The sequence below is a fragment of the Limulus polyphemus genome, unplaced genomic scaffold (assembly GCF_000517525.1).
Source record: "Limulus polyphemus unplaced genomic scaffold, Limulus_polyphemus-2.1.2 Scaffold316, whole genome shotgun sequence".
NCBI lineage: Eukaryota > Metazoa > Arthropoda > Merostomata > Xiphosura > Limulidae > Limulus > Limulus polyphemus.
Window position 1 is genome coordinate 195408 of NW_013665926.1, and position 11033 is coordinate 206440.

Consider the following 11033-nt stretch of genomic DNA (forward strand, 5'->3'; position numbering starts at 1 on the left):
TAGTAGTTGTATAGTCGTAGTGTCGTAGTTGGTGGTGGTAGTAGTATAGGGGGGGGGTCAGTCAAATCCACCCCATCCATCTATTTTTTCAGAAATTAATAACTGTATTATTTCATGTTGTATAAGTAGGCACAGATCTGGAAGGAAGTCCAAAACCTCCTCCATTTTTTCAGAAATTGATACAAAAAAGTATCACATAGTATCAAAAAGAAATATTAGATCTCAGTGTTTAAATTTGATTTGTCTATTAATTCCCATAAAAGCTTTTTTCTCTTTTTCTGAAGTCAATGCAGCTGGAGTCTACAGCATTCCAGTTACTGCCTCAGCTATTGATTGATTATTTCTAAATGAACACAACCATATTAATGCTAATTAAATATTGACATGGTAAATTTTTGCACCTTGACACATTAACACAATGTGTGTGCTCCAGAGGAGATTTTTTACAAATTTTGAAAAACAACTTTAGAGATTTGTTTTCAACAAAGTTGGAATTGCTGAGGACCCCTGCAGTCTATTTGGAACCCTTCCTTCTTTACAACAGCTAGATCACCCCTGTTTAGAGTAACAGTTTCTCCGAGTATGGATCTCTAATAATGTTTAATGTAATTTGAAATATGTATGAATTATATGTTTCAAAAATGTTTAACATATGTACTCCATCTGTCAAGCTTTAACATTTCTCTACTTTATTTATTTTTATGAACATCAATATTGTTTGTCAAATATCATGTATTCATTTAAGATTTTGTATAGGTCTTAGATGAAACTTTGTTATGGTGCCACATCAAGTGGTTTGATCATTTACTTGTGATACACAGCTTTGGAAACAGCTATAAAGAAAGTTTAAATATGACTGTATACAGCGAGAAATAAACTATCATGTATTAATAGAATAAGTACATTGGTTTTTTTTCTTTTATAGTTTCTGTAAACGTTCCTTTCAGTTTCATTCATTTGTGAATTGTGAAAATATTTTTTTGTGTTAAATTATATTTGTTTCATACAGTTTATAGAGAGGTTGAATATGTAACAAAGAAAACTTTATTATAAGTTTAACACAGTAACAAATGTATGATGTTTAGAGAAGGTTTTGTCATCATTAACTACAAAAGTTTACCTATACAGAGGAATATTATACAGTGCGAAGCAAAGAAGTCACATGACTAAAAATTGTTTAAGGCTTAATAAAGGTATCTTGTTGATGCTTGATTCTAGATTTGTTTACATTTTTGCGTTTTTACTTTTTGATAGTTATACAATGGTTTTATTGAGTTGCAATGTTTGCAAATATATGGTTTATTGAAATTGTTCACCAAAGAAAATAACATTGTCATCTAATCAAATAAATTTACTGTTTAGCGAGTTTGAAAGGTGATTAGATTCTGATGACTCAAGTCTTTATTGAATTTTACTTTTATGTTTATCCTATTCAAATAAGGTACATAAATAAATTGGCTATTTATTTATTTATAATTGCAATCATTATATGTTTTAAACAAAAACATTATTATCCTTATCATTATATAATTATCAATTTATTTGATTTACAGAAGATCAGTGTGGGATTACTGCATATTGGAAAAACAAACATAATGGCAATCTTGTGGTGGTACTTAGTCAACATTGAGATTCATTTGCCAAGTATGAAATATCCATAAAATTTGTTGCAAAATGTTCTTTTTGAAAAAAATGTGTTTTCATAATGGCCACCTTAAAAAAGGAGGTCTATCATATAAAATTAATAGTAGTTTGAAAATTACTTAAAAAAAAAACACGTGAAAGCAAATAGGAAAATTAATACCATATTAGAATAATGCAGTGGCTGAAAAAGGTAAGATGATAGCACATATCAATGTTTTCAATTTATTATAATGGGTAAATATTAAGCAATGCAGTAAATAAAGCTACTTTTTATCATAAAGGTCAAGGTCACTTTTAATTGAAGGATTAGCAGTGAAGTAAACAAATGCATTCTTCATAATAAAGACTGTCAGCAAGTAAAGTTTTAGTAATGCTGTGTTTTATACCTTGTTTGTTTTATGCAGTGAACTATGTAGTTTTGGTGTAAAAAGTAACAAAACTGTAAGGAAGAGCATTAAAACATTTCCTGATATTATTTTCCAAGAATTTTGATGATTTATAGCTTAACTCTATATTCTTGGCTATCAATTAATAAAATATCATATTTTTTAACAGTGATTATAAATTTTCTTTTGCATACACATATTTTATGGTCACTTCTATAGTGTTTGTCACTAAATCAAGCAATATAAGACACACAGAATATTTCATGATGAATAACCAAACTGAAAACAGAATTACCTGGATATTTTATATCTTTCCCATGGCGGAAGAAGATAAGTCCAGGAGGGTTTCTTATATGATATTTCTTGGCCATCAAGTTATCTTTCATTTTCACTAACTGAACTTCATAGTCACTGCAGTCATCATCAATCTCTTCCAAATGTTTCAAAATTTCTTGGCTTTCTTTGTGGTCCTCCAGATCTGTGAAGAACCAACAACACTGATAAACTCACAAAACTGACAATGTGTCTTTTGAAAATATAAAATATCATTCTAGTATGATGGAAATACTATAAAACTAAATTCTATACCCTAAAATATGAAACAAAGAAATTAATACACCAACCAAATAAATCAGTCTCTTACACCAATAGAATAAGTTTCACATATTTTTCGTTTGTTAGTTTAAGTATGGACTTATAAATATAGATAGTTTTGAATTTCAAGACTCCAGTATGTGGACTTTAAAACAAGCATATTTTTAAAACAACAATTTTAGAGTTTTTATTTTCAAACAATGATAATTTTAATTCTACAGACATCACTACATGGACTTACATACTTCATAATCTTTAGACTTCAGCATATATAAATATAGTAAAGCATGCATGAATAATACTGAGTTATATATGTTTCATATTATAGATAAGAGTTCACAGAAAATATCATATTAAAAGTACCAAAATAAATTGGAAAAATAAGAATAAACATACAAAAGTATACTGCTAAATAATCTTGTTCTTCAATCAACTTAAACAGCATTTCTCTGTTAATGTTCTCAATCGTATCTTCATTTTTCTGCTTAATTAGCCACTCCAAAACTTTCTCTTCATCCCTAAGATCACCTAGAACAAAGATAATTTGCTAAAATTCAAGGGTATCTGTTATATATTTTACCACTCTTTTAACAAATGCAGTAAGCAATGCAGATATTATTCCTAATACTTAAGTGCATTTGAAGGGTGGGACTTTTTCTCCAGAAGTAAAAGATAAGGAAAAGCCCCAAATTAGAAATTTTCTGAGTCTTGTACAATTATTTATCTTTGGTGAATTTGTGTTTTGTGATGAATAGTACTTTGGAACTAAAATGAAGGAAATACAGGCAGGTACACAAATATATAAACAAACAAAAGGTTAATAAATTTTAAAAAACTTATACCAGCTATTCAACAGACTTTCAAATAATATTTAAACATTAGTTTCAAAAACAAACAAAAAATTTTAATTTTTCTTACCTGAATAAATACTAGGAATTTTATCTTCAAAATAAACCAAAGATGGGAACTCTGTGACTCCTAACTCTTTGGCAAGTGTCACATCACCTGTTTTAACAAAGTGGATGCCATGGCGATCTGTATCATCATCAATATTTTCTAGCTCTTGAAGAATAGCCTCACAATCAGCACAATCATCTTCATCTAAATGTAAATAAATATTTTAGTGACAGTATTTTATCCAATACTAATTCAGCTTTTTACTTTTACACTTTCAAAAGATGATTTAGTTACAGCAGCATCATTCTAAGTTAAAGCACTTTAAAAAACAAAAATTGGAACATTTCATCATAATCTGTACACATTTGGATTTCTATAATGCAGAAAATTGTTATTTCTCTTATGATTAATCAACATTTAGCATATGTTAATATAACAAATATAAATTATAATTATGCAGACAAGAACCAGTATACACAGTACATTTATAAGGTTGACTAAAAGTACACACAAAAATATCAAAATAAACTCAGTGAAGTAAAACAAAAACTTTCTAAGGTGATATTATATTACAAGTTACTGCTTTTACAGTAAGTAAAATTTGTAAAAGCTGTAATTTGTAATATAATATAATTAATCAGTAAGTAAACTCAAAATTAATCTCTAAAGTAATGTTTAATTGCAACTTGTTGCATAACAATCCTTTTTTTATTGAGTAAAAATATACTGATTCAAAACAATAGTGAGCTACAATTTTATGCACAAAAGACAAGTTTTATAAAGTTCTCTTTGGAAATCAAATTCATAAGAAATCACACATACATACTTGAATCTCAAAATCTGAATTGGAATTTGCTAATATCTATGAATAAATGATTAATTTTACTTTCAGTTAAAAATCAAAAATAGCATAAAAATTATAAAAAATACAGCATGCTCAACACTGGGTGGGTTTTACATGTTATTGTTTGATTATTTTACTTGCATCAGGTAAAGAAAAAGATTAACTTGAAATTAATCCTTGCAACACAAGAATGATTTGCTCACAATTAAATCTGCCATTTACAAGACGATCTGTTTATCACACTTACTAAGAATAATAATACGCTAACTTGAAAATAATCCTTGTTTCACAGAGTTTCTTTGAAGTGTGTGATTGTTAATTTTTCAACTATTTTATCTGCAACATGAATATTTCTGGTAAGGAGAAAGTTTAGCTACATCTAACTTAATCTTGCCTCAGAAGATTTTTGTAGAGAAATTAAACTTATTACCTATCAGATAATTTTATTTCCTGAAGATAGCCTCTTGTACAGCAATGATTAAAACTACATCAACTGGACAATTTATTAGAACCATCACCTGATTCTTGGTTAGCTGATCTTTCATAATGATAACAGCTTAGACTAAGCATGAAAAGGGCTCCACAGTAAACTAGAAAATGTCTTGTTCAATTGCAGAATACTCTAAATGAAACATGGTCTACAACTGGTTTGCAGATATCAGCAGAGGATTACAGTTGTGAGAAATATGATTAAGTTTAAACCAGATATGATATCTGGTGGTTGTTCTCACTAAAGAAAATAAAATTAGTCACTGTCGTGCTTTTCAAATACATTTTGGACATATAAGTTGGGAAGATTTGTAAATCATTGTCTTATAAAAGCCCTTGTCCATCATTGTGGAAATGTAGTACCGCAGGATAGATGATTGGGTAACAAACTTCAGGGTTATGTTAGTCCTTCTCTAAGACATTCCCTATAATCTTCAGGGTGATTCAGGGTGGTGTTAGCCCTTCTCTAGAAATCAAAGGACCCAATCCCTTGCTTTAAGACATTCCCTACACCATTTCCATCAAATTGCACTGTCACAATAACAAAAACAAAGTTAACTACTCATCTTTTTTTCTCTTGCACATTTTTACACTATCATCCTGACATCTCCTGAATTTTATGAATCTGTCTAATCACCTCTTCTTTAGTCAATTACCATTAGTTTGTAGCTACAGTTCATCCTAGCAGCAGAAACATTGCCATTTGATTACAACTGATGATAAGACTTTATTGACAAATGTTATTGAACCTCTAATCACAAAAATGTCTTTGATACTGACACTTCTAATAGACACGAACACACTGTCATGCTTTTTTGGATGTCAGAGAGATAGTTTCTCTTACCAGTCTTCGCAAAATAACCATGATATAACTTTACCTCTGCATCTATATGGTTCAAGCAGTTATCATAAATATCATATGGTCACTACATTTTGCATACAGAAATAAATGAAGTGCTTCATAAATATGTTGAGGTTCTAATAATGTGGACAGTCAACGTAGTTCACTAATGGTAAAGGATATCATACAAATCTTATGGCTATTAAAGACTTGTGAGAATATGTTCTTAATATGAACAATAGTTTTTCAAATCTACTGAAATATTTTACTAATTAAGTTAAAGAGAAAATCAATTATAAAAAAAAAAAAGAGTTTGAAAACATAACTTGTCATTCTATCTAAGGTTCATTTGTAAACTTTTATGTTGGTATTACCAACAAGAATGCAAATATTTCAATGATCAAACAACTATATCATAGTGTGAAAAAACAGTAATGAAATTAAATGAGACATGCTGTCAAAAGAATAATATCTACAGAAAGAAGTTATAAAAAAAGACTATATCAAGAAAAGTTCATAAGATAAAACACAAATTACTAACAAAAGTAGACTGCCAGGTTTTCTACATCATCCAGTAACATCTCTAGCATTCTTCTATCTACATGTTCAATGACTTCTTCTTCCACATCTTTGTTATCAATTAGCCATTGAAGAACATCTTCTTCATTCTTCAGGTTCCCTGTTTAAAGTCCGTGATATATGAAAAAGCAAATTATGGTGTAACTATGGTTAAATTACCTCTTAGTAACCTCTATGTAATGTACTTTGGTTACAATGTCACTAATCTCTATGAAAATGCACACTAACAATACCTATCACGAGTCTGTGGTTAAACTGAATTTAAGTAACTTTTATGAAGAATATTTGGTAAATCTGCTTTTTAGTAACACTTGTGATGTTCCTATGGTAACAATGGCTATCACTATAATTTCTGTGAAGTATCTATGTTTCAAGCTGTAGACAACCAGTTTATTTTTCTTTTTAGCTCTCCACATTTTGAAATCAGTATCATTGAAAAAACCAAAACAAAACAAAAAACATATAATGTATTTGCTTTGATTAATCAAGACTTTTCATTTACGTTTTTATAAACCTTAATAAAATTATACAAATACATTGGTAAATAAACATATTTACTTAGAAAATGAGTAGAACACATGCCCAATAAAATTTTCCAAACAGTTTCTATCTACAAATTCATTAAATGCTTCAATCAGACTTAACCTTTCAGTAATATTCTTGAAAACATAACTAGCAGTACAATCTAGAACAAAATAATACCTCCAATAAAACCTATTTTATAGTAGAACACTCTCAATATGGGTAGGATTATTCAGTATTAAAAAAAACCCATAAAACCTCCCTCCCAAGCAGGCTTAAGTACAGCTGTGTAGTTACATTACTTCTCATTAACTATCAAGAAATATATTCAGGAATAAGAACAGTAAATGAAATGGGGGTTGCCAGAAGGGTCTACACTCTCTTCAATACATTCTAGGCCATATATTTGAGGCAGTAAATATTCACATTACTTACTACTAAAATGCTCTGTAAACACTGGACTTTTGCCACTGTAACTCATGTTCCAATGATCAAAATTACAGACCAGTTAACATACAAACAAATTATTTCATGAAACATTTAAACTGATATTATATATAAGTGTATATAATTGCAAAAATTTAACCATTTAACTAAAAACTGGTTCACTTCCCCAAATATTAGTGCAATACTTGTATAAATCAGTTTCCACTATGGCAAATTACTTACCAATCAATTACAAAGATTTTTTCAATTATAAAGCAACCAATTCATGCTGTAGGATAATATTTCACCTTCAGACATGCCAAAAAGGTAGAGATATTAATTTTTTGAACATGTGACATGTCATATGCACATAAATTAGTGTAAGGAAGATACAGATAAGTTTCATGTAAAAATTAGAGTGAGATACCCTATTGCCCTGAATTAACACCCTTGGGGGTGTTGCAAACTGCAAAGGGGCACTAATTATAGTGTTTGTCCAGTTCTAAATTCTATTTTTCAAATGTGATTTGTTGACTGCAATGCTCATAAGTGTGTGTGTTTGTTTTTCTTCTTTTTTCAAATCAAACTTGTGGTAATAAAAGTGGATTATATGTTGGATTAATATTGCTGTCACACAAGGTAAGCTTTATAAAAATACCAGGGGGGCAATAATTAGAGAGAGGGACCATTAATTAGGAGCAATATGGTAAACACTATATATTTATATTAATTTTAATACTTTAGACAATTTTTAGTCATTTTATATTGCACCATTTCTTTCAACAAAGTGGACTAACACATGTCATCATTAGGCCTACTACTGGAACAAAGGTAAAAAGAGAAAAAGAGACCAGGCCCGCCGACAAGGGGGGGGGGGGACAACTACCCAGGGGCCTGGGCGATTGAAACCTGGTTATGCCATAAAGCCTGCAAAGCATCTTTAGGCTATATCTTCAGTTAATGATAAAAACCATAGTTTTTGGCTGTTATTTGCATATAGATGCTTGATACATTAAGAACGACCGAAATAATAATTTGAGTAATAATTAATACATATTTGTTACTTTATAGATTTAATAGATATTTGTTACTTTATTAACATTTTTATGCGAGGTAAAAAAGGCTGCTGGCTCTCGACATTCCTGAAAGAGACTTTACATTTTCTGAGTATGTTACAGGTACATAAATTAGTATAAGGGGGTGAGTTTTATGTATACAATAGTGTGAGAAAAACACTATCTCTTTGTATTAGTTTTAATACTTTATATAATTTTTTTTATTGTCAAATTTCTTTCAACAAAGTGGCCTATTGCAGAAAACTGGCTTCATAACTTTGAAATGTCTGTTAAATTTACTGGATCAACTGTTGATTCAAATACATTGCAAGTCATTATTTGTTTTGAGAAATTCATAATTATCATTTATCTAATAGTTATTTGTCCTCAACTTATCAGTTCTTCCAGAAAGATGAACAATGAGTGGCCATGTATACCTGTCACTGTAAGTTTTCAGAGAAGAAATGCAGGAAACAAAGGGCAGAAGTAGAAAGTAAGCAATCAAAACTGCATTTTTTTCCCAATAGATCACTAAATCCTCTTTCTGAAAAAGTATGATTCATTTAAAGTTTTGTGTTTCTTTTATAGCCATCATCAGCAGTAGTAAAAACATTTAGTCAGTTTTAGAGATTTTATCCTAGTAATCACATTTTATAATAAATTATAAATTTACTTTTCATATAATTCTCATTTATATTAAATATATTACGTTTCAAGCAACTGAAAGTTGAGACATGAACTGAAATGTAGTAGCAAAAAAAGAAAAAAAAATTCTTCAGGTCATTGATGCATGCACAGAATCTACCAGTAATGAGAGCAACAGGTGCAGTTAGTGAAAGTTCAATTGGTGGTGAAGCATGAGGTGCTGTCAGCGAAACTTTTATTGGTGAATTCTTAACTAATTATTCACTAACATCTACAGTTTCACTTAGCATATTCTCAAGCTTTAGAAGTTCCTGAATCTCAGGCTTCTCAATCACACAAGTCCATAACAGGCATTATACAGGACATTTCTAAAACACTATATGATGGTCCATGCAAATCAAGTCTGATAGAATTCCCTAATAACCAAAGTAATAGGAAATGTAGAGTAATTTATTTTTAAAGTTTTATTTGATTAGAGTACTCCATTTCACAAGATATAGTATATCACTTTTGCTGTAGACATTGTTTAGGATCTGCAGTTCAAAAAGGTTGGCAAGTTTTTATAGATGTTGGAGCTCAGAACTGGAAAGGTAGATATGTTTTGTTTGAACGACATGTAGCCAGTGAATGGCACATTAAGAGCATAGTTACATGGTCTCATATCAGGGTATTCAGTCTAGCTCTTGTCAATCTTCCATCATGTTTATCCTAAGTGAGAGAGCAAGAAATTGAAGAAAACAGAAAACATGCGAAGCTTCTTCTTAAAATTATAGCACTTTTGAGCAGGCATAGTCTGGCATTTCATGATCACTCTGAAGAACATAGTACTTCAAATGTTGGAAACTTTATCAAAATGCTTCAACTCATCAAATCCCACTCTTAAAACAAAACTTGAATATCAGTATGGCTAATATACAAATTCCAAGTATCACAATGTTTTAATTTTGATAATTGGCGTGGTAAACATGTTAGGGAAATCATCCATGTTGAGGCAGTGGAAGCTGAGTAATTTTCAGATTTGTCTAAGAAAGAGCAACTTGCCATTTTACTAAGGTACTTTAGTGAAGGTAAAGCAAAGGAGCATTTGATAGGTTGTTATCATATGGAGAAGCTTGGTGCAGCCAGTTTAGCTGATTTTATTTACAAAGAAATTCAGTAAACTGGTTTGAAGTGGACAAACTGCACTGCTCAAAGCTATGATGTAAAGTGGTTTGAGTGGTTGCTTTAATGTAGTATGGGCATAATTAAGGGGAAAGGTTCTTCAAGTAATGTATATATATTGTCATGCATATAGATTGAATCTTGTTCTTGGTGACTGCAATAGAAACATTTATGAGCTTTCTTTTTTTCCAACAGTTACGTTACTTTACATTCTTCATAACAGATCAGCAAGTAACACTCACTCACTCCTCTGAAGCAATAGGCCTATTGAGACAATTGGATTGTTGCAACTATTGCCATCCATCTAATTCTGTACCCTGCTATCTCTTTCTTTAGATTAGCATCCATTTATATTAAACATACGTTGTTGTTCTACACACAACTTCATTTACTCTGAGGCCTTCCTCCTCGTCTTCTACCTCTTATAATTGCTTCTTATACTCTTTTTATTGTTTTTTCTTTTTTGCACACAGGATATGGCCAACCTAGTGCACTCATGCTGCTATGATGAAATTAATTACTAATAGTTCTTGTTTGATAAGAATTTCTAGACTTTTCTATATAAAAACTAAGTTTCATATAACGTAAAACAGTTAAAAAGTAACTACTGCCATTCAGTATTGCATTATTACTTACATATACATTCATTTCCCTGACAACATTACCTAATTTTCTGTGATCGAAATTAGTAATGGCACTGTTTTGCATATATATACTTCATTTTTTCCTGTTATAGATTCCTCTATCCCTATAGCAGACATACCACTGTGCCACTGGGGGGATTTTTTTTTGTATGACAAGAATCACAAAAATATCAACATATATTCATTTTCATGAACATGCACCTCATATTATGTTACATAATGTATATATATATGTTTTGTTCATTAATTTTACAGTATTACAAAGTAACAAATGTATATATATATATATATATATATTATACAAAA

The 11033-nt window shown here is 30.1% G+C and overlaps 1 protein-coding gene across 1 annotated transcript in view; it reads right to left on the reverse strand.

Annotated features, from left to right (window-relative positions):
* The window catches only part of LOC106457322, a 168395-nt gene that overhangs the window by 51052 nt on the left and 106310 nt on the right, over positions 1-11033 (reverse strand). The window contains exons 24-27 of the mRNA XM_022383191.1: positions 6237-6374; positions 3543-3725; positions 3021-3152; positions 2326-2508 (exon numbers count right to left, since the gene is read on the reverse strand). Of these exons, the coding sequence (XP_022238899.1) occupies positions 2326-2508; positions 3021-3152; positions 3543-3725; positions 6237-6374 (636 nt within the window). The remainder of the gene's footprint in view (positions 1-2325; positions 2509-3020; positions 3153-3542; positions 3726-6236; positions 6375-11033) is intronic.